This window comes from Trifolium pratense, linkage group LG1, assembly GCF_020283565.1.
Source record: "Trifolium pratense cultivar HEN17-A07 linkage group LG1, ARS_RC_1.1, whole genome shotgun sequence".
NCBI classification, from domain to species: Eukaryota; Viridiplantae; Streptophyta; class Magnoliopsida; order Fabales; family Fabaceae; genus Trifolium; species Trifolium pratense.
Window position 1 is genome coordinate 6,254,336 of NC_060059.1, and position 24,152 is coordinate 6,278,487.

Sequence of the window (24,152 nt, forward strand, 5' to 3'; positions counted from 1 at the left end):
GTGCATATTTTTTTTTTTGGGTACATTCTTGTGTGCCTATACATTTTAGCATGTAGATATGCTGCATCACCATATCAAGTGTCTTGAGCAACGGATCAAAGAATTAGAATCTGAGATTGCAAATATCATAGGAACAGAAGAAAATTACTTCCGAAGCAAGAAAGTCTTTGAATTTCTTTTATCCTATTTAGTGCTAGTATTTTTTATTTTATTTTTGCATTCTTTTACTTTTATTTTTATCGCAATACTCATGTTTTGTTTTAAGATGTTTTCTCCTTTCCTATCTATACTTTCTTGATCCAAGCTTATTTGTTTCTAGTTTAATAAATTTATTCTTGGAAATAATTTCCTGGCAATCTTATTCCCCATTAAAATATAGAAAAAAAAGTGTTCGGAGGTCGGTTTGATATGCTAAAAAAATAAGGGACTGGACATGACAACTCTAGTTGTACTGTGTTTGATTGTAAAACTGTTTCAGGAACTGGACAAACTGGGCGGCAATGGACAGGACAAAATAGAATTTTTTGTCCATCACTAAACCACAACACAACTTTTTGTCCGCATATTTAACTTGCATATTTATAAATTGTAATGTTGAAACTTGAAAGTAGGCATTAGATATGATTAACTTCCATGATATTCTTATTGCATTAGTAGATGATTTTTCCCGTTGTGTGCGTGCATGGAATTTTCCCTTACTCCATTTAGTTTTTTCATATTGCCTATATGCAGGATAAGTCGTTGTTTGAGTACCTCAATAGTCTATCTCCTTTAAAGACCAAAAAGTCTGTTACCACTCGGACGTTGAACTCACTTGGCCTGGATTATTCTCTTCTCGTATCACCATATGCGACCATTTACGAGGATTACATAGTCCTCATGAGGCACTTGTAAAATATTTTTCCTGTTTATCGTTGATGATTGTGAATTACATTAATAATTGATGTTTCTATTTCTTTGACAACTCTATTATTAATTTCTAGGAATTACATTTTGAACACATCAAAGCCTGAAGTTTCGTCTGAAGATGTAAATAAAATATATACAACTTTATGCAAGGCAAGGACATCACCTATCTCCGGTCCCTGCACCAATGGAAAGATATTTGAGCCATCCGAGACTGAAGATTTCACCAAGTCATCACTTCACATTCCTGGTGAAGATTTCTGTCGGAGTACCCCCGACCTGAAGAGTAGAGTGCAATTTAATGACCTAATGAATAAACTATTGAATCAAAACATTAAAAGGACGTCGAAAGTGGAGAGTAAAGATTCAATTGGTCTAGTTTATTCTGGTTCAGAACATGAAATGGAACCCAAATGGAAGAGGAAAGTGTAGTTGTTGATTAGTGATTCCTATACTTGATAATCTTTATTCGATTATTATGTTATTTTTAAAATTTATTCATCAGACTAATACCAACGTTCGACTTTGCAGGAAATGGTCGGATCTAACTGGCGAAGGAAATGCAGAAGCTGTAAATGTAGAAAATCAAGGTGTTTGAAAGCCTAAGTTACAAAACATGCTCCTTTTTTTGAGTGAGTTATGCCGTTATGGCACAAAGATTAAGCTACTATTGTAAGTTTTGATTTACCTTCATTTATATCGATTTTTCAGTTATTGTGAGTGCTTTTCTGCTGGAGTCTACTGCATAGGACATTGCTCATGTAAAGACTGCTTGAATAATGGAGATAATGAAGATACAGTTCTGCATCGCAGGAAAAATTATCCTAAAGTTGTAAGAAGTTCTGATTTCCTCAACTCAAACTTATTTTTTTTACTTTTGGATTTGATCCTATATTAATGATATTCTTCTTGTAGGAGGTCCGCAACGAAAATCCAGCTTCAAAGCTACAGAAAAGAGGATGTAATTGCAATATGTCATGTAAATTTTAGTTTCATTTATAATATGAATTATAATGAGTGGTTTTATTTTAAGGATGGTGTTGGTTGCTCCCCAAGTTGTAAATGTCAAGGGTGCAAAAATATATATAGTAGAAAGGACAGTACAGCTGAAACAAAATCTGAGCTCGAAGAAACAGAAGCATTACTGATTTCCAGGTTTGATATGTTAATTTTTGTGTTTCATGAGATTATAAAGTTGATGTTCATTATTGATCTCTATTCATTTGTATGTGACAGAACATTGCCTTCATTGCCTTATTTATCGATGGCAAAGCCGCGAATATCTTGTTCTGAATTGTTTGGCAGCCAAAACTATTCCAAATGATGCAACTTGCATCAATACTTTTCCTATTTGCAAGAATTTCTAATCCTCAATGTGAAATTGAAGTTGAATCGACTCCTACTCGCAGTGGTGGTGCAGGAATTCTACATTAGAATGAGAAAAATTATGTTTTTCTTTTGTTACAATAGGAGCTATGCTTAGGCTTCAACTTGTATATGATTTAGGCCACAATGCACAACTTCAACTATTACATACATAGGCTATTTTCATGATTGTACTATGCCTTTTTATTTTAAATAATCAATAGTGAAATTCAATACTACATGCTAAAATGTGTTTTCATATAAGTTTGTAGTATTTGTCATGGTGATATTTTGGTGTTTTCATATCTATTTTTTGTGTGCACATATATTGCTAAAATGTGATGTACATTCCTATAACTTATATTTAGATTGTGATTTCTCCATGGAGTAAAATTTAAGTTGGTTAGATGTTTTTATCCTTTAGCCAACGTTGTTTACAATTATATTTTGTAATTTCTATGGTTTTTTTTTTATGATGTCCGGTCCCGTTTAAAAATAATTTGGTTGGTATGTTGTTGGAATCTTTGGAAAAAAGAAATAATAGTTTATTTGCTCACAAAGAGTCTTTGGTTGAAGCTATGTTTGATATTTGGTAGGGTGAAGATTGTATCTTGATTGTGGATCAATTTGTAGTGGTCTAACTAACCCTTTAAATTGTTTGGGATTTAGCGGCCGATAATTGACATTGTTTATACATTTTTTCTTTTTTTAGTCTTTGAACATTTTGTATTTTTTTTCTTATTAGGCACATCTACTTATCTAGTGATTAATATTAATATATTCTTTTGATTTTATTTTATTTTTTAAAAATGTTTAAAAATCACAAACATCCATTTGATCATCACAAATTTCGGAGAGAACAATTCAGGCCTTAATAAAAATAAAACCAAAATTAATCGCTAACATTTTCATATTAATGACAAATTAGTCCCCAATTCATTTTCTTATCTAGTGAAAAATATCATTTTTATTTTAGAAAAATATACTGTATCCAATTCTTAATAAGGGGGATGTATTGAATTGAGATTTCAAAGGATTTTAAAAGACTTTTTTATTATAAAAAAAATCTTGTGGTATTCAATCAAGACTTTTACAAAAGTTCAGTAAATCTTGTGGTATTCAATTAAGACAATCATGATTTTTTTTTCAGGGCAATGAAATCTGTTGGTATTCAATTGAGATTTCTTGTCATTTATAAAATGTCCATTGGTATTCAAAAGTCTACCGATTTTGATTGATTTTGTTATGGAATGGATTTCGTGAGACTTTTTAGTTGAAAGTATAAATACTACACTCCTCAAATAATCCCACTCCAAACCCTGAGATTGTTCCTGCTCTCCCATAGACTTTTTTTCCCTATTGCCGTCGGAACTCATCGGTTCAAAATATGTTCTTCTCTTATAACTTGTTATATAGTCCATACATATAATTATAAACCTCTAACATAATTTTACAGAGTTTATTCTCTTACAAGTGGAATGGATTATATATACTTTTCAATCAATTATAACTTGCGTCAGATCAAAAATTTCTTCAATGTATATCACTCACAAAAAACGATTTGCTATATTGTTCAATAATCATCATACATATACCACTCTCAAAATTCTTTAACATAACTTTTTTTTGTTTTTGTACCAATTTAACGTGTAATTTTTTTTTCCCATCTGTTATGTTGTTTATTTTTTATTTGTTTTGTTTTCTTGATTGATTGATTTTTATTTTGTTATATTGATTAATTGTTATTATTAATATTGGATGTTATTTTAGGAAATCAATAACTTTGTTTCTTTTTAAAAAAAAATTACTGAATCATTTGAAATCATAAAAATCCATAAAGTACTCTAAAATCTAGAAAATCTGTGTAATCAATTCTTTAAAGTCTTGATTTGAAAATCATGATTGTTAAAAATGTCATTTAAAATCCCACAAAGTCAATACAATCCCACAAAATTTTCAAGACTTTTTTTATTAAATTAGTCCTTTGAAATCCCAATTCAATACACCCCCTGAAAGTAAATAAATAAACTTTAGACCAAAATAAATAAATAAATAAATAAATAAATAAATAAACTTTAGTTTTTACATTTAAACAAAACGGTGCGTTACGACTAATGCTTCTTCTTCTTCTTCTTCCTTAGTCCACCGTAGGGTTTTGCAGGGTTCCGTCCATTTTCATTCATTCATTCATCACTCACACACTCATACACTATGCATTCCATCTCCATATGACGCCATTTCTCGACACCTACAACGTTGTTTCCATCGACACCTCACAACATCATCGTACACGGTACGCTATATCGCCCCTTTCACTTTTTTCCGCCGCTCTTCTATTAGTAGAACCCTTATGTTTTCAATTCAATGGATATCCATAAAATTTCTAGCATAAAGAGCTTCTGGAAGGTTCCATTGCAAGGAAACTCCATTGTTGTGGTGAGAAATTCGTTTTTGTTATTGTTGCGCATTTCACACTTGCAGAGATGATGGGTTCGAATTCAAATCATGAATTCAATAGCCCTTTTAGGTTTAAGGAAAAGGGTTGTCAACAAAATTTCTCATTGTTTTGTTATTTCGCGGAGATTATGTAAGTTTGATGATGGTAATAATAATGAGTTTGATTGCATTGAAGAGCCTTTGAAAAAAATAGTTTCAGATTTTGATTCTAATTTGGATGAAAATTTCCGTTTAAACGAGGATTTAAGTTTTGATCAAAAGCCGTTTTCAGTTAGAAAAGGGTTCTTAGAAAGTGTTAAGTTAGATGCTAAGAGGGCTCTTGAGGTTCTTAGACAAGATGGTCCTGGTCTTGATGCTAGGTTAGTTTTAAAGGAGTTGCGTATAAAGCCTTCGGGGATTCTTGTTAGAGAGGTTCTCCTTGGAATTTTGAAGAGCATAAATAGTGAGAATAAGACTAGGTGTGCAAAGCTGGCTTATAAGTTTTTTGTGTGGTGTAGTCAGCAGGAGGGTTACCGGCACACTCTGAATGCCTATCACTTGATTATGGATATATATGCTAAGTGCGAAGAGTTTAAGGCGTCGTGGAGGTTGGTTGATGAGATGATTGAGAAAGGTTATCCGGTTACTGCTCGTACTTTCAATATTTTGATTCGTACTTGTGGCGAGGCAGGCTTGGCGAAGACATTGGTGGAGAGTTTCATAAAATCGAAGAACTTTAACTTTTTGCCTTATAAGCATTCCTATAATGCAATTCTACACAGTTTTCTTGTATTAAACCAGTACAAATTGATTGAGTGGCTTTATGATCAGATGCGCGATGATTTTTCCCCAGATGTTTTAACTTATAATATTGTCCTGTATGCCAAGTACAGACTTGGAAAGGTGGATCAGTTCAACATACTGTTTGCTGAGATGGGTAGAAATGGATTTTCTCCAGATTTACATACCTACAACATTCTTCTTCATGCTCTCGGTAAAGGGGACAAACCACTTGCAGCTCTTAATCTTTTAAATCACATGAGAGAAACAGGTATAGAGCCAACTGTACTTCATTTCACCACATTGATAGATGGACTCAGCAGAGCCGGGAATCTCGTTGCCTGCAAATATTTTTTTGATGAAATGATAAAGAATGGGTGCATGCCAGATGTGGTGGCTTATACTGTTATGATAACAGGGTATGTAGTGGCTGGTGAGCTTGAGAAAGCACAAGAAATGTTTCAAGAGATGCTTTCTAAGGAACAAGTCCCAAATGTTTTTACATACAATTCCATGATTCGGGGGTTATGCATGGCAGGTAAATTTGATGAAGCATGCTCAATGTTCAAGGAAATGGGAAGTAAAGGTTGTAGTCCAAACTCTGTTGTCTATATTACATTAGTGAGTTGTTTGCGGAGTGCTGGAAAGGTTGCTGAGGCACGTGAGGTGATAAGACAAATGATGGAGACGGGGAAGTATGCCCACTTACTTTCCAGATTTAAAGAGTATAAGATGTAGTGGTAAGTTAGACTTTCAAACCGGACATGTTAACTCATGGGGCATCGACTCTTGGTTTGGTTAACTTAGGCCAATTACCTTCTGCTTCTTCAGCTGGTTAGATGCTGGAGAATTAAAGCATGTGGTCCCCCATTCCCCTAATATATAATTCTTTCTACACTTATTTCTACACTGAGTAACCAAAATGTAAACCTGTACGCCCATTTTTTTTTATAACATATGATCAATATTTGTTGTTCATTATTTTAGCTGTGCTTCTTTTAATTCACATGTGCCCGCATATGGCAAAAAATTTATTCTTGGAGGGCCGAAATCATCTTTACTTTTATAGGCCAAGTAATTTATATTATAACGCCAGTCATGTAACTCCATTCTTTTGCTTTTACCATAATCGTTCATAACTTGTAAAGGGATAAAGGTTTGATAATCTTGATGCTGGACAGTCAATCAATTATTTCGTACACTAGTTGCTCTTAGCTTTTGGAAAAGATAGACGTTCCTCCCCTTTCCCCCTAAATATATAGTGTATTAGATTTTTAAGCCATCTTCCTCTATGTTTGAAAAATATAAAGTCGACAGTGTTCTGTTGAGGGAAAAATATTGTTCATATAATACTTGTATGACTATATGACTGTTTGGTATAATCTTTTTCAAGTGTAATCTTTTATTTCAAATCTTTTACTACTATTACATTATCCATTTTGTATTTCAATTATTGTGCTCATCCCCTTTATCTTTTGATATTTGAAGTGGCATAGTTTTCATTTGTACGTTATTCATTATTGTTTTGTATCAGCTGAAATGTATATCTATTATTCATGATTTTGAGATTAAGGTTATTGTTATGGTTTATTTGTGGCCCTACATGTGCTCTGTGTTCGCACATGACAGGCTTCTTCTGTTCCCGACTTTGTTTGGTGAGATTTAGTTCCTAATTTTATTAGAGATTTTTTTCCACAATAGTGCAGGCTTGCCTACTTACAGATTTAAATAATTATCTGTTTGCATGGGTTTGCTCTATGCCCTCATATGTTTTGTATATATTCTTGGTATGCTGCAGAATGCTGATGATTGTTAGAGCCTAGGGTGCTAGCCTAGTTGGGTTTCCTTCCCATATATGATGCCGCATTTTTTGCTTAAAAAAATATAGACTTTTGTCAATATCCATAACGGATCACAAAGTCCAAACAGTTAGGCTGTTATGCTAAGTCCAAATTAAACAGTTATGGTTTATTCATTATCTTGGTAAACAATTTATAACAGGATCTTTCCAATATGGAGATAATCAAAGCTGCCAAATCTTAGGTAAGTTTTTTAATTCACACCCACAAGGCTCTATTTTTCTGTTTTTTAACAACTGTTAGATTTACTTTTGAATCTGCACTAAAAATTGTCTTATTCTTGCAATTAACAGTTTGCTAAGTCCAGTTCTGTTATTTACAGGATGGTACAACTTTATATACTGTGGAGGAACTTCAATTTTCTACTGATGGTACTTGCAATTCAGAGTCCTTAAGGTAAGTGTGTTCGGCATCCATGTTTTGAGGATTAAGTGTTTGTATGTAATTTGCTTTGGTGTGTCAGCTAATCCTATTGATCTTTTTGTTATTCCAATTTATATCGTGTTTACTTGGTCAATTTCAACGGATTTAAAAAATGGCCAGTTGTGTTAGATTTTATATTGGGCCTAACTCATCCTTACAAAACGGGCTTGTAAGGTGAGGGTTGCCATAGCTATGTAAACGCTACACAGGCCATATCTCTAATCAATGTGGGACTAAATCCACCCCTTCACACCCAACACAATGAAGGTGTTGGAAGCTGCAATGAAGGCAACCTAAATGCCGCAATTAGGCGGATGGGGGCGGACCGCAATGAAGGCGGAATTTCCAACAAGTTGCATACTTTAAGACTGTGTGGCATTCCTAATCAATGCAATTGTTTTGGGTTGTAGACTCCCCTTGACCTAGGTGAGGCCTAATCCAATAGTGATACTGGTGGCTAGGGGCCTGAGAAGGAGGGGAAAGAAAAACGAGAAAGGTTTTTTTTTTACGATCGTTTAATATGAAAAAACAACAAGAATACTTGAAACTTAGTTTTATTTTCTTTCATCCAAGAAAACTGACGATTGTTTAAGCAACAAGAATAATGGAAAACACAACCCTTGAGTATCTAATGTAAATGTAAGGCCTCGTTAGCTAGAATTTCTCCTTAAAATTGTATTATGGGATAGAATGTGAAGGGTTCAAGAACATTCTTGTGTGGGTTGTGTTTTTATTCCCACAACTATTCGGCAAGTTCAAGATGGATATTTTTTTTTTAAAATTTTGGTTTGTATTTAAATGGTATTTTTTTTTTTGTGCCAGAGTCATTCCATTTCAGTATCACCAATTCAGATTCACATTCATCATAGCAGCTCAAGTGATTGTGCAATGTGCTCCTTCTAAGCATTCTATAAGATATTCCAGTATCATGATTGGAAGGAGCGGAGGCCAATCACACAGTAAAGAATTTTGTTCTCACGCTGAAATAATCAAGTTCATTTGGAGGTCTATGCGAGCTTGTATTGAAAAGGGAGCTGAAGCCATCACATTATACATTGCTTGCTTTCAGGGTAATCCCAGCACTTTTTCCTAGAATTGTCATGCATGCCTAAGTTAGTTATTGATTAAATTTCAGCATCATGAAGACATTTGGGTGATTCATGATGGTTATATCTTCGAACACAATTACCAACGATGCCTAATTTAGAATTTACAATCAGAGAATGGGCCTACAAAATCTATCAATCTTTGCATGTAGTTTTGTATTACCAGTCATTTAGAATCTACCAAATGCATATATATTATCACAATCAGAAGTCATTTGCACCTTGAAGAGTTTTTGTTTTTTGAGTTCAACATAGTTTCTCTGCTTAGAGAAACCTGTATAAATAATAAAAAGGGGAATAATTTGAAAATCCAATGTGTGTATTGTCTTTATTTTTTCTCCTCCTGTTTCTCATCTTTTTTCTCTTCCTTCTTTTCGTCTTTCTTCTCTTCTTTCTTCTCATCTTCTTTCTTCTCTTCTATGGCAGGTCCAACTGATATTATATCTATCTTCCCTACTTTCTTCAGCTTCTTCACTACTGCCACTGTATCCATTTCGCCAATCACTGTTAACTTTTGTTCATTAACATCTGTAGCGATTGAATCAACTCCTGTTATCAAAGTAGAAACAGTTATACAGATGCATCCCTAATTGTATTCCATTAATATGTGTGTCCATTGCAGAGAAATTTGGTTTTCTGCTAAAAATAAATTTCAGTAAATGAAAATTAAATTATAACTTAACACCCACCATAGATATCTGCTACTGCTTCTATTGCTTTCTTCTTTGTTTTCTCATCTGTCATAGTAAGAACCTTTAACACCGCCTTCTGTTATTGATCCAGTGAGGGACATCACATGTAGAGTATTGAAAAAGTAGTAAACAAAATTCTAAATTGAATAATTCATTTAACTATATTAACCAAACAAACTGTCTAAGAGATGTCAGCTCGGTAAGAGTTTGGCCACGTAACCTCAAAAGATAAAGTTCAAATCTTCTCAGAAACAGTTGGAAAATAGTTATCGGTTTCACTCCAATTAATAATAATTTATCACTTTCCCATTGTTATTTTTTAAATAACTAAAACCAAGCAAACATGAACATGTGCACATGGAGTGTTATGTTAACAACATGAATAAAAATTTGTTCTGCAGAAAACCATGATGTGAAAATAAGTACCTGAGCCATTGTGAACAAGGAAGAAGGGTGTGAAAAGAATGAAGAGGAGAATGAAGGCTTGAGAAGAAGTGGCTTTTTTTTGGCAATATAAGGTAAGGCCTGCGGTTGTGAATGTCTTGTTTTATTTGTGGGTGTGTCTGTGTTACATTACATCCTAAAAGATGGATACTTTAAAATGCAAATTTCTGGCCAGCATGGAATAACTCAATAACACACATAGGACAAATGTTTGATGTGGTGATGACATGTTACGTGCCATTTCAAATATCTTTTTAAGTTTTTCTCTTTTTTTTCGACTTCTTGTTATTATATTGTTATCTTTTCCTACCTAAAGAAAAGGAAATTCTATCACCTAGAATATAGATTAATATGTTAAACACGAGTGATATGGAAGAAAAAAAATAAAAAATTTATAGTTAAATTCCCATATTTGAAATGAAATAAAATTGAATAAGATGTTAAAAGTTAAAGATGTTAGAATCCTCTCTGGTCAGAACTATTAGTTGGAGAAATAGTGATATATGGATGTGGGTTTACTATAAGATGATTGCTCTTCGCTCGTTCTCAATTGATCAGAATCTCGCTCATGTCCCCTCATCTATCGAGAAATATCTTTTGACAGTGCAAATTTTACTGGGAGAGATATCTTCCGGTAATACAAATCTTACCGGAGAGATATTTTCCAATAGTATTTTTTTTAGTGTGAACAATGTGTTTTGTTCTAAACTAAGTTTTGCACCCGATCATATCTCACTAACCCTCGATTTATAGATCTATTACTTACAATATAGATTTCACTTCTTAAAATCACTCCCCTCAAATTCTTACGGTATGTTTGTAAGTTGAGTTTTGAAGAAGACTTTGGAGGGCTTATTTTTAATATTTAAGATTTTTTTTTTTAAAAAAATTCGATCCTATTATAATTCAATTGCTCTTTTAATCTATTTTAGAAACACTTTATAATTTCTTTAATATAGAAACTCCATAACTAACCAAATTGTTTTTGAGTGCTGATGTCCCTTTTATAGGCAGTGGTATGGTAGAACCAGCGTTTTTTTTTTACTAGGGAGCTAAATATAAAGAAAAAATGAAATAAGTTAAACACTAAAATATAAAATTTAAAGGTTAAATATGTTTATAGACTCTAAATTGACATGTTTTTACACAAATTTTGTCTCGACTTTTATAAATTATTACAAAAAGAAAAGAAAAAAAAAGGTGTTTTTAGCCCTACATTTAATCTTGATAAAACTGCAATAAGGACTAAACTTAAAAATTATGAATTTTATAGAGACCAATAACATGTTTTTTTTTTTGTTAGAGACCAATAACATGTTAAACTTATCCAATAATAAAAAAAAAAAAAAATATCACAATAATTTTTACTTAACATGTGACTCCTAAATATTTTCCTTGATTGTAAAAATGAAGATTTACAACAAAAATCACGTGGTTTCAATTTTATATGAATGAGAATCACAAAAACTTTTAAATGGATTAAAAGTAAAATCTGCCCATAATAATATACCTAATTTTATATTGTTAAAAGAGTCAGGATTCGTTGACACCAACTAGTTTGACACCAAATGTTACACCTCTCAATAACGTTTTAACCGATATAAATTTTATAAAATCCACCGTTGGATTGAAAGTTTACATCATATAGATCATTTGTGTAAAATTTCAGACAAATCCAAAATCATTTGATATGCTATTGAGACACATAAAGATTAACGGCATTTAAAAAAATACAAAAACCGTTAATTTTGATGTATCTCAAAAACATATCAAATGATTTTGGATTTATTTGAAATTTTACACAAATGATCTATATGATGTAAACTTTCAATCCAACGGTGGATTTTATAAAATTTATATCGGTTAAAACGTTATTGAGAGGTGTAACATTTGATGTCAAACTAGTTGGTGTCAACGGATCCTGACTCTTGTTAAAAATATATTTTTTGATGAAAAAGTTAAAAACATATTTAACTTATGTACACTATTTTTGTCCATAAAAGAAATTTTAATTATGTTCAATGTAAAACATTTCTTCTTTAGGTTTTATCTCGTCAAAATTTGAGATCACTATTTTCTCTTTGTATAGTCATAAAATTTTCTAGGTATATAAATAATAAATCAATTATTTTATACATCTAAAATACAGATCCAATCTATCTTAAAAAAAATAAAGGAAACTTAACATTAACGACAGAATGAACCTTTTTACCTGCATACTCTGTTCAATCATAAATAAAACCCAAATCCCATGTTCTTAACTAAAGACAAAATTGATGACAAGAAAGCAAATACAAAGAGTGGTATGAACCTTATCATTCCCATCTAAAATGGAGGAACATTTAGGAAAACAGAAATAAACAAACAAGAAACATAAACTATAATCACCCATGGACATGGTTTCTCCTCAATTTCTTCTTTATCTTTGCCACTTTAATTACAACTGCCACATAAATATTGTCAGCAACATCTTCCACCCATCTGAAGTAAGCATGTCTCCAATTCTTCTTCAACCACAAAGTGCCAATAACTCCCCACAAGCCAGTCGTAAAGCCGAGTGCTATGACAAAGTAGAACCATATTTTTTCTATCTCATCTTCATCTTCATCACCTTTGGTTTTGGTTTCAGAAGTTCCATGTGAAAAATCATCGGTATAACACATATTTGGGAGTGGAGATCCACAGAGGTATGGGTTGTAAGCATAAATAGAAGGGTCATTAAAAGTTGAAAGTTGGTTATCTTTTGGAATTGGTCCTGATATGTTGTTGTGCGACAAGTTTAAATGACTCAAAAAAGTTAAAGCAGTCATGGTTTTTGGAATTGTGCCTGAAAGTTGGTTTTGAGACATATCCAAGGACTCTAATGATTTCATGTCTCCTATTGATTGCGGAATGTCTCCTTTCAATTGATTTTTTGCCAAGTTTAAGCCATGTAGTCCTGTGAGCCAAGTGACTTCATTAGGAATGAATCCAACCAAATTGTTTTCTGACAAGTCCATGTTGACTACAAGTTTTACAATTTTGGTATACTTAAGTTCCCTTCCTTTAACTACTTCTGTGACAACTTGATTATACCAGTCAGATTCACTACCATTAGAAGCTTGTTCTACATTGACTGATGATGATATTGATTTTCCCAATGTCATTCCTTCAAGGTTTCCGATGCATCGAGGAATTGAACCTTGTAATTTGTTTTTGGAAAGGTCCAAAATTTTTAGTGATTTGAGTTGGCATAGTTGTGATGGAATACTACCGTTCAACAAGTTTTGTCGCAGTCTAAGAACTTGTAGGTAAGGGAAGGTGCTTGTTGTCCATGATGATGGTATACTTCCAGAAAGTTGATTCTCACCAAGATCCAAAATCAACAATTGATTCAAATTTGTAAAAGACGCCGGAATCTCTCCTTGAAGGAAATTATCATTCAAATGTAACCAAAACAACGAGGAATGATTCCTGAATGAGATTGGAAATGCTCCAGTTAGTTTGTTGGATGATAAATTTATCTCATGCAAACTATTATTAATCTCCCAACAATTTGGAATATTTCCAGATAAGTTGTTCTTTGATAGGTCAAGGATGTTCAATTGATACTGACACAAAGAGATAGGTATTGAACCACTTAAGTGGTTATTCCCTAGAAACAAGTTCTTCAGAGAGGGCATTATTTGGACAATATTTTTTGGAAGGGAACCACTAATTTGATTATGGGAGAGATTCAAATGCCCCAAACTTAAAAAAGGCATAATTGAAGGTCGTCCTTTTTTCTTAAACACTATTCCATCCAACTTGTTTGAAGAAACATCTAAATAATACAAATTGGCAAGTTGACCAAGACTTTCTGGAATGATTCCATCAATAAAATTGTTTGAAATATCAAGATAAGCCAGATTTGCAAGTTTCCCTAGACTTTGAGGAATAGAACCATAAAGTTTATTAGAAGAAAGATCTAAGAAAGTTAAATTAACAAGTTGTCCAATATTACTAGAAAGGACCCCTTTCAATACATTGTTGGATAGATGTAGCTCTTGCAACTTCGACAACTTTCCTATAGACAATGGGATAGGTCCATGGAGAGAATTTGAACTAAAATCAAGGTACTCTAGATTTTCAAGTTGCCCCAACCATGTTGGTATGTGATCACTAATATCATTATCCTCTAAATTCAGTACCTCCAACTCATATATATTGCATCCAGATAATTCAAAGTGTCCCATTAATTCCCCTTGAAGCTTGTTTCTTGATAAATCTAATTGTTTTAGGCGGCACATGTTTGTAATGATTGACGATAGAAAACATTCTTTAAGAGTGATTTGATTCTCCGTAAGATCAAGGTACACAAGTGTCTTCAACTCAGCAACCCATGATGGAATTGAAGTTAAATTATTTGCAGCAAGCGTGAGGGATTCAATGAAAGTCATGTTTCGAAAACTCTCAGGAATTGGACCATGAAGCCCGTTGGAAGAAAGATCAAGAAGGATAAGCTTTTCAAAGTCATTGAACCATGACGGAATAGAAGTAAAATTGTTGTTATAAAGGAAAAGAGATTCAATGGAAGTCATGTTTTGAAAAGCCTCAGGAATTGAACCGTGAAGCTCATTTGATGAGAGATCAAGATAGACAAGCGATGTCATGTTTTGAAGAGCATAACGAGGAATGAGTGAATTGTCAATTCCACAGTAAGACAACGAAAGATGTAACAAGGAAGGAAGTGTATTGAGTACCTGGAACAAATTGTGTGTGTCATTGAGGCGAACATAACTCAAGTCAAGGTGCTTAAGTGAATGAAGTTTAGAGATCCAACTGGTGTCATCACTCATTAAGGAACCAAAATAGTTATTGAAGCTGAGATCAAGAAAGTGTAGTTTCTTAAGATTTTCAAGACTATTGGGTATCCTCCCGCTAAAACCAGCTGCTGAGAGAGATATATACTCGAGGCGTCCCATAGAACCCAAGAACATAGGAATTGGACTCCCACTGAAATCATTTCCAGTCAAGTCCAAATAAGTCAAGTGTTCCAATTGCAACAAAGATGAGTTGATATTTGGAGCAACCACAGGAAAACAGTCCGTACTAGTTTCAAAACCGTTGTACAAAAGGTAATCCACAAGTTCTTGTTGCGGCCGGAATGGTATGTTACAAGGAGTCATGAGATCAAGCTTGACAACATGTCCAGTAACATTGTCACAGCCAATACCTTTCCATTGGCAACAATGAGTGCCTTTCCATGATGAAAGATTGTTTGTTGAATCATATGAAATAGATGCTTTGAAATCGAGAAGGGCTTGCCTCTCTTGTTCTATGCAGGGGAGGACATTTGAATTTGCACACAAGCATATTTGTGCAATTTCAATCAACAACAAAAGTACTACAAATTTGTAATATCTTGCCATGTTTTTGTCTCTGTTTCTATTGGAATTGGATGATGGCGCTTTCATTTCTCATTAACACAACTTATAAAATATAATACACTGACCGAGCACTTTGACTTGTAACAAGTAAGGCAACTTCCTGGAACCATCAAACTAAAACCAAATGTCAAAGGCAATCATTTTAGAAGAAACATAATCATAATTAATGTAGTTTTGATATATTTTAATTAATAGGTTTAAATGCAGTTTTGCCCCCTGTTTTGATTAAATCGGAATTTTACCCTCTGTTTTAAAACGCGGACTTTTACTTCCCCTGTTTTATAATTTTTTGGATTTTGCCCCCCCCCTAAAATTCTGCTTTCGAGTCACAACTTCAAAGCTTCGCACACAACTCAATTTGGATCCATAATTCACCAAAATGATACCGAAATGACCATAATTGGGTTAAATTTCCACAGAATCAAACCCCATTAAATTTGGAGTTACAAAGAGAGATTAATTACCGTTTTAGTGAAGGGTTGTCCAATTACTAATTTTGTAGAAATCTATTTATGACCTTCAAATTCAACACCGTCTACCAAACACATCGTAACTCCAAATTTGACGAAATTTAAATGATAACAAGGGTAATTTCGTTATCTTTCCGGACATGTAAATACTATTGAAAAATGAGCTACAGGGTGAGAGACATGACAAAAATACCAGTAGTAGTTCCATACAATAATTGATTTGGACAGACCTTCACTAAAATGATAATTAATCTCTCTATAAATCCAAATTTAGTGGAGTTTGATTCTGTGGAAAACTAACTCGATTGCGGTCATTTCGGTACCCGTTTGGTGAATTATGGATCCAAATGGAATTCTGTGCGAAATTTTGAAGTTTTGACTCGAAAGCAAATTTTGTGCCGAATTTTGGGGGACATACCTTCACTAAAACGGTAATTAATCTCTCGTTGTAACTCCAAATTTAGTGAGATTTGATTATGTGTAAAGATAACTCGATTACGATCATTTCGATATACGTTTGGTGAATTATTGATCCAAACACGTACCTTTGTATACTACTTACCTTTGTATACTACTTACTACCTTTAAATCACGTTAGATGAAAGCAATGTGCGTCTCTTGCTAGTGGCTGTGAATGCTGAACCAAACATTGTCTTTGTCTCTTTTCAAACTACTTACGTATTTTTTCCTTTCAATTATCTTACGGTCACGGCACATGATAATGACAAACATTTCCTTAATTAAAGATGATGGACCACAAAAGACTAATGCCTCAGTCGTTGACTCTAACATAAAAGACTAACGGTTGACTCACACCCGTTACTTTCTTCATAATTTTATTTTAACGTCATAATCTGCAATTGCGGTCTTCCTCAAATTCTTTGGGTTCACGTGTATCTCGTTAAAAAGAGAAAATTATTTCATATGCTTATTTATTTAGATAAAGAAGTAGTAGATAATTAGATATCCATAAATTTTTTTCAGTTAATTTTATTTGAATTGAATCTTGGATTCTTCTTTTATTATTTTAAAGAATGAATTTTTAGTAATCAAACCACTTGAAAAAAAAATGATAGAAAAGTGGTAGAAATATTTTCCTTTCAACAAATTTCTCTTACATTTCACACTCAGCTAATATGATATGAAGAGAAAATAAAGTAAACGGAAAGGAAAACAAATGTTGGTTTAATGAAAAGGAAGAGTTTTTTTATTTGAACAATGGTTAATAATTCTAAATGAGATTTTTTTGTGTCAAAAAATAAAAATCTAAATGAGAATTTTGTTTTGTAACTTAGTTATAAATATGAGTCGGCTGATCAAAATAAATTGTAACAAATTAAAACTTTAAAATTTAAATGTCTAATCTTAAATTATCGGATAATACCTAAATTACAAGTAAACTTTACATGGTGATATAAAATCCGAATAATTTCTTTCTAAGAATAAGATTAGGTAGACCACTATTAGGTGGTGTTAGTTTTGGTATTTTCATTGGTATTCTATTTATATACGACACATTTGTTTTATAGTCCCTCTTTTACTTGTCTTTATTCGTCTTATGCATAAATCTGATTTTTTACTAATAATATATTTATCGTTAAAAAAAAAAAAAGTAAACTTTACGATAGTGACTCCAGATCCTAATCATTCATTGCTACCGTATATTAAAAATGTTATTTATAAATATGATTTATTTTTCTAAATACAAGATAAATCTATTAAAGAAAATTCTTTCACATATACTTCAACGACTATTTTATATTTTATAATTATTTATCTCGCGGTTGAACTCTGGACTACTAAAGCTCCTTCTCCTACGAACCAGAAGGTTAAAAAAATTAGAGTTTTTTTTTTATTAAAGGAATATATAACGAACTTTTATAAAATACTTCATCCGTCCCAAAATATAAACAAATATGAGTCAAAGAAATTGACTAGTTTTTTAGGCCCATTGACAAAAATTTCTGGACTACTAAAGCCTCTTTTCCTACGAATTGACGAAAATTTCTGGATCCGCCACTGGATAGGAGTGGTATATACAACCATTGTGGATATTTGTGGGGCACAAAAAAATACGATGTTAGTTTACATAATCAAATTAATAGTGAATCTAATAAGTTGTTGAAAATTCAAAGGCTTTAAAGCTTGGCTTGAAATTAATTATGCACCACAAAAAAAACTAAAAGGCTTGCCTTAACATTTGGTTTTGGTTTTGATGGTTCCAGGAAGTTGAATTAATTGTTCCAAATGAAAATGCTCGGTGTATATATAAGTTGTGTGAGTGAAATGAAAGGCATTATCTAATTCCAATAGAAACATACATAGACAGAAAACATGGGAAGATATTACAATTACAAATGTGTAGCACTTCTGGTGTTGGTTGAAATTGCACAAATATGCTTGTGTGCAAATTCAAATGTCCCTTGCATTGAACAAGAGAGGCAAGCCCTTCTCGATTTCAAAGCATCTATTTCATATGATTCACCAAACAATCTTTCATCATGGAAAGGCACTCACTGTTGCCAATGGGAAGGCATTGGTTGTGACAATGTTACTGGACATGTTGTCAAGCTTGATCTCAACAATCCTTGTTACCCTCAAAAAGGAGTTCTTCACTTCCCTCGTACAAAAGCAGGGTATTACCGTCCTATTATCAATTTGGAAGAAAATACCATTGCTAAGCCATGTTTGCCATTATTTGCTCCAACTGTCAACCCATCTTTGTTGCAATTGGAACACTTGACTTATTTGGACTTAAGTGGAAATTATTTCAGAGGGAGTAATATTCCGGTGTTCATCGGTTCCATGGGACGCCTTGAGTATCTCTCTCTTGCTGGAGCTAGTTTTATCGGGAGGATTCCCAACAATCTCGGCAATCTCAAGAACCTACAATTTCTTGATCTCAGCTTCAATTACTTTGACTATTACTCTCTCTCTCCGAGTGCTATTTTAGTAGAGAGAGAATTACAAATGAATGGTGACATCAGTTGGATATCGAAACTCCATTCACTCAAACACCTTGACTTGAGTCATATTCGCCTCAATGAAACACACAACTTGTTCCAGGTACTGAATACACTTCCTTCTTTGTTATATCTTTCCTTGTATGACTGTCAAATTAACAATTCACTCATTCCTCGTCATGCTTTCCAAAACATGACATCTCTTGTCTATCTTGATCTCTCATTGAATGAGCTTCATGGTCCAATTCCTGATGCTTTTCGAAACATGACTACCATTGAATCTCTTTTCCTTTATAACAACAATTTTACTTCTATTCCGTCATGGTTCAATGAATTTGAAAAACTTACCCTTCTTGATCTTTCTTACAACATGCTTCATGGTAAAATACCTCACGCTTTCAAGAACTTGTCATCACTTGCGCATCTTGATCTTTCTGGAAACTATCTTGATTCAGTTTCATCAATGTTAATCGGTAATGGCCTAAAAAAGCTTGTGTATCTTGATATTGGAAACAATGAGCTCTATGGTCCAATACCTGAGTTTTTTCGAAACATGACTTCTATTGAATCGTTCTACCTTTATTACAATAATTTCACATCAGTCCCGTCATGGTTTTGCAACTTTGAGAAACTTACCCATCTTGATCTTTCTTTTAATGGTCTTCATGGTCCAATTCCAGATGCCTTTCGAAATATGCTTTCAATTGAGTCCCTCGTTCTGTCTGAAAATAGTTTAACTTCAATTCCATCATGGCTTACTGAGTTTAAGAGACTTGTTTCTCTTGATCTTAGGGGGAATCAACTCACTCTTACAGAGTGTTTTCTGTCATCAATCATAACAAACATGTGCCACCTAAAAGAATTATATTTATCAAGAAACAACCTTCAAGGAGAATTAATGGGACACTTTGACTTATCTGGATGCATTAGATATGATTTAGAGGTACTGGATTTACGGTATAATCATATCAGTGATCACCTGCCAAATTGGTTGGGGCAACTTGAAAAGCTAAAGTACCTTGATTTTGGTTCAAATTCTCTCCATGGACCTATCCCATTGTCTATAGGAAAGTTGTCAAAGTTGCAAGAGCTAGATCTATCCACTAATGCTTTAGAAGGGGTGCTTTTGAGTAATATTGGACAACTTGTCAATTTAACTCGCTTGGATATTTCTTCTAATAAATTGCATGGTTCTATTCCTCAAAGCCTAGGGAACCTTTGTAAATCTAGGTTCTCTTGATCTTTCAAATAATTCTTTTAATGGACTCATTCCTGAAAGTCTTGGTCAGCTTGTCAATATGTATCATTTAGATATTTCTTCAAACAAGTTGGATGGAATAAAGTTTATGGAAAAAGGGTCGCGTTTGATCATGCCGTATTTAAATTTGTGGTATTTGAATCTCTCCCATAATCAAATCAGTGGTTCACTTCCAAAATATATTGGTCATATAATGCCCTCTTTGGGAGACCTATATCTTGGAAGTAATCTCTTAAACGGTTCAATACCAATCTCTTTATGCCAAAGCAAGTTTTTTACAATTGACCTTTCAAACAACAACCTATCTGGTGAAATACCAAATTGTTGGGAGGATAATCAAAGATTGTACGAAATAAATTTGTCTTCCAACAAACTAGAAGGTACGTTTCCAAGCTCATTTGGAAGTCTTTCCTCATTGCTTTGGTTGCATTTGAACAACAATAGTCTTAAAGGGGAACTTCCTGGGTCTCTCATAAATTTGAAGCAATTGATGATTTTGGATCTTGGGGATAATCAACTTTCTGGGAATATACCATCATCATGGACCACATACACCTTCCCTTCATTGCATATTCTTAGACTACGAAAAAACATGTTGAGTGGTAGCATTCCCTCGCAAATATGTCAATTGAAATTGTTAAAAGTTTTAGACCTTTCTCTAAACAAATTAGAAGGTTCGATACCTCGGTGCATAGGCAATCTTCAAGGGATGACTTTGGGCAAATCATCATATAAAGTCAATGGAAAGCAACCACACAAGCTTATAGCAAAGGCTCCTAGTTCGGTAAGCATAAACGTTCCGGCCCCTCCTGGTTTATGGTCTAATCAAGATGTCACTGAAGTTATGAAAGGAATGGAACTTGAGTATACTAAAATCTTGGAACTTGTAGTCAATATGGACTTGTCACACAATAATTTAGTTGGATTCATTCCAAATGAAATCACATGGCTCACAGGATTGCATGGCTTAAATTTGTCAAAAAATCAGTTGAAAGGAGAGATTCCTCAGATGATAGGTGACATGAAATCACTAGAATCCTTGGACATGTCTCATAACCATCTTTCAGGCACAATTCCAAACAGCATGCCTTATTTAACTTCATTGGGTCATTTAAACTTGTCGCACAATAATCTTTCAGGACCAATTCCCAAAGATAACCAGTTTTTAACTTTTAATGACCCATCTATTTATGCATACAACCCATACCTTTGTGGATCTCCACTCCCAAATATGTGTCATACTGGCGAGATTTCACATGGAACTCCTGAAAGCAAAGGTGATGAAGATGACAATGAGGTAGAAAAAGTATTGTTCTACTTTGTCATAGCACTCGGTTTTGCAACTGGTTTATGGGGAGTTATCGGCACTTTGTGGTTGAAGAAGAATTGGAGACATGCTTACTTCAGATGGGTGGAAGATGTTGCTGACAAGATTTATGTGGCTGTTGTAATTAAAGTGCCAAAGATAAAGAAGAAAATGAGGAGAAACCGTGTCCATGAGTGATTCTATGTTTATGTATATCTTGTTTGTTTATTTCTGTTTTCTTAAATGTTCCATTTTAGATGGGAATAATAAGGTTCATACCACTCTTTGTATTTGCTTTCTTGTGTTATATTTGATAATAGATTAGACAGATATAAGAACTAAAGACCAATACGTATTATTTCCAATTTCATTTTATATGCTTACTTACTTATGGTAATTAAATAGATAAACAAAGCAAAACTAACCCAATCCATATTGAGCTTCTTGCTGCAATATCTAAATAGCATCCCTAAGTTATAAATAAAAATTCATGATAAAAATTGTGACAAAAAAATCAATGCAAACTAACATCGCCATGTTCAAATTGAAAAACTTAAAGTAAAATGATACCTGTGGTTGAACTTTGTCAAGAATGCAAAAATATGAAGCGATCGTAAGGGTTCAATAAGAGAGGGCAAAGTAACTGTTAATAGGTAGAGAGAGACAAAGTTAAAGAAGTTATAAATGTTTCTTTAACGCAAACTTAAACATATTCAGAATGAATCACTGATAATAAAATGCTTTCACAAAAATATAAGTGTTAGTTAGTTTATTTTCACAAAAATTGATTCTTTTAATAGACATCTTAACTCAACTTCCAAGGAACAATACTATGAAACTTGAAGGTCAAGGTAACCAACTCTTTTAATAGATAACAACCAATTTCCATCACAAAGGTTTCATGAGTTAAAATCAGAGTAATCTCCGCCATTCGGTAAAAATGTAACGAGTTTCTAAAATCCCATGATTCAATACCAAAAAAAAATTCAGCAATCAACTCAAACTATAATGTCAGCACAAATCCATGAGAAACCACAACATTTTGAAATAATAACATTAAACGTAACTTATGGAAAAATCAACAGGAAACCATGAGAAATTTCAACAATTTGAAACTGAACATAACCAAGCTCTAATAGAGATTGGGTTAGTTTTGCTTTGTTTATCTATTTAATAAGTTGGTTACCTTGACCTTCAAGTTTCATAGTATTGTTCCTTGGAAGTTGAAAAATAGATGGTTAAATTGTTTGAACATGGTAGTGAGCTACATGTCTTTTACTCCCTTCGATCCTAAATATAAGAGAAAGTTTATTTTTAGACTCATTGAGAACCTAATGTATTTGGCCTATAATATGGATCAGATACATTAGGTTCTCAATGAATCTAAAAACTAAACGTCCTCTTATATTTAGGACTGGAGGGAGAGTATTGTTTCTCACATCTTTGGGGATGGTAACCATTGTGCTTATAATCTTGCTGACTTAGGGTTATCTGATTGTATTTGGTTTGATCAATGTTCTGCTTTGATTAGAGAGGACTTTGCTAATAATAGAATTGGTCTACCTTATTTTCGATTTTTGTAGACCTAAGGGAGAGTATGTTGTGTCCCCCTTTCTCTGTCTCTTGTAACAATCTTTTTTATTAATATATTCTTATTTATATATATTAAAACAAAAAAAAAAAGAGGTGTCTTGTTGAATCTCTAATCTCATGTATGTTTGGCTGACAAAAAGAAGAAAATGTTTGGCACATGTTTTTTCGAATGTCAGTTGGTCAAAGTGGCATGGTACGAGATCTTGAGATGGCTTAATCTAGCTGCATAACTTAACACTGCAGAATTTTTTCAAATTCGGAGGTCTAATCGTGGTGGAAAGGTACATATAGAGAGGCTCAGTGTCATCTGCTTTGCAAGCATTTGGGTTTTGTAGAAGGGTCGTAACGACAAAATATTCAGGAATAAAGAAGGGTGTGCAGAAAACAGAGTGAAAACTTTCAATTACTGTCTTGGAAGTGGCTATCTAGTAAGGTGAATTGCTTTAATTATCCTCTTAACCAATGGATCACAAATTCAATGGTTTGCCTAGGATTTTTCAATAAAAGGGAGTAAGGATTGGGTGCACTTAACTTAAATTCCAGTATCATTGCTCAATGGTACTTGAATTTTACAACTCGCCTACAATGCTATAGCTTGGAGACTATTGATCTTATATAGTCTTGACATGCCCAAATTTATCTTTGTATAGTCTTTGACCTGCACAAGCCAGGTACTATGAGTTTGGTTAACACCGTGGTTTACTATTCTTATCATGATATTGTTTCAGGTGGTTTATTCTCATCATTAGTATCCTTAGTCTTATCATGATATTGTTTTCAGGTACTGTGAGCTTTCATGATCAATTCTAAAGTAAATCTAACACTGATAAAATAAGAATTTCAATGAAGTAGAAGGAAAGTCAGTGCTTAGGAATGAGGTGAAGTGTACAACTTTGAGTTTCAGACGGAGGGAAGTTCAATGAGATAGCAAATGAGTATACAGATTTTAATTCTCAAATTATATTTTATGTACTTTGAATTAACAATACAATTATAATAAAAGCTTGTATTTAATTGCTACTATTGTTTTTATGCCAGAATCATTGCATTTCAGTATCAACATTCTTCAGATTCACACTTATCATAGCATCCAGTGTATCATGATTGGAAGGAGCTGAGGCCAATCATGCAGAAGAGAATTTT

General features: G+C 33.2%; 4 protein-coding genes and 1 pseudogene across 8 annotated transcripts; 3 read left to right on the top strand and 2 right to left on the bottom strand.

The window, feature by feature from the left end:
* The first annotated feature begins 449 nt into the window (after nucleotides 1–449).
* LOC123902670 lies at nucleotides 450–1,908 on the top strand. 2 transcript variants are annotated; one of them, XM_045952451.1, is made up of 5 exons: nucleotides 450–890; nucleotides 984–1,328; nucleotides 1,438–1,496; nucleotides 1,618–1,738; nucleotides 1,822–1,908. In XM_045952451.1, the coding sequence occupies exons 1-4, from the start codon at nucleotides 727–729 to the stop codon at nucleotides 1,653–1,655; spliced, it is 606 nt and encodes a 201-aa protein (XP_045808407.1). In that variant the 5' UTR covers nucleotides 450–726; the 3' UTR covers nucleotides 1,656–1,738; nucleotides 1,822–1,908. The 2 variants fall into 2 exon arrangements, with proteins under 2 accessions (XP_045808407.1, XP_045808408.1); XM_045952452.1 differs by having other exon boundaries at nucleotides 1,618–1,735; nucleotides 1,822–1,905.
* Nucleotides 1,909–4,386: 2,478 nt separating this feature from the next.
* Nucleotides 4,387–10,244, top strand: LOC123899276 (pentatricopeptide repeat-containing protein At3g60050-like). Of its 3 annotated transcripts, none has more exons than XR_006805557.1 (5): nucleotides 4,387–6,227; nucleotides 7,489–7,530; nucleotides 7,669–7,742; nucleotides 8,592–8,839; nucleotides 9,969–10,244. XR_006805557.1 is itself a non-coding variant. In XM_045950373.1 (2 exons), exon 1 carries the CDS (start codon nucleotides 4,777–4,779, stop codon nucleotides 6,223–6,225), a length of 1,449 nt encoding a protein of 482 aa, XP_045806329.1. In that variant the 5' UTR covers nucleotides 4,387–4,776; the 3' UTR covers nucleotides 6,226–6,227; nucleotides 7,286–7,480. The 3 variants fall into 3 exon arrangements, 1 of the variants encoding a protein (XP_045806329.1); XR_006805559.1 differs by having other exon boundaries at nucleotides 4,387–4,564; nucleotides 9,969–10,107; XM_045950373.1 differs by lacking the exons at nucleotides 7,489–7,530; nucleotides 7,669–7,742; nucleotides 8,592–8,839; nucleotides 9,969–10,244 and adding an exon at nucleotides 7,286–7,480.
* LOC123899286 (heavy metal-associated isoprenylated plant protein 39-like) lies at nucleotides 9,045–10,130 on the bottom strand. 2 transcript variants are annotated; one of them, XM_045950390.1, is made up of 3 exons: nucleotides 9,994–10,130; nucleotides 9,565–9,643; nucleotides 9,045–9,424 (listed from the first exon to the last, which is right to left on the bottom strand). In XM_045950390.1, exons 1-3 carry the CDS (start codon nucleotides 10,000–10,002, stop codon nucleotides 9,204–9,206), a joined length of 309 nt encoding a protein of 102 aa, XP_045806346.1. In that variant the 5' UTR covers nucleotides 10,003–10,130; the 3' UTR covers nucleotides 9,045–9,203. The 2 variants fall into 2 exon arrangements, with proteins under 2 accessions (XP_045806346.1, XP_045806355.1); XM_045950399.1 differs by having other exon boundaries at nucleotides 9,565–9,640; nucleotides 9,994–10,127.
* A 1,948-nt stretch (nucleotides 10,245–12,192) lies between the features above and the next one.
* Nucleotides 12,193–15,552, bottom strand: LOC123899301 (receptor-like protein 46). The gene has a single exon (XM_045950410.1). It carries the CDS (start codon nucleotides 15,444–15,446, stop codon nucleotides 12,396–12,398), a length of 3,051 nt encoding a protein of 1,016 aa, XP_045806366.1. The 5' UTR covers nucleotides 15,447–15,552; the 3' UTR covers nucleotides 12,193–12,395.
* Nucleotides 15,553–18,214: 2,662 nt separating this feature from the next.
* On the top strand, nucleotides 18,215–21,756 carry LOC123899310 (annotated as a pseudogene).
* The last annotated feature ends 2,396 nt before the right edge of the window (nucleotides 21,757–24,152 follow it).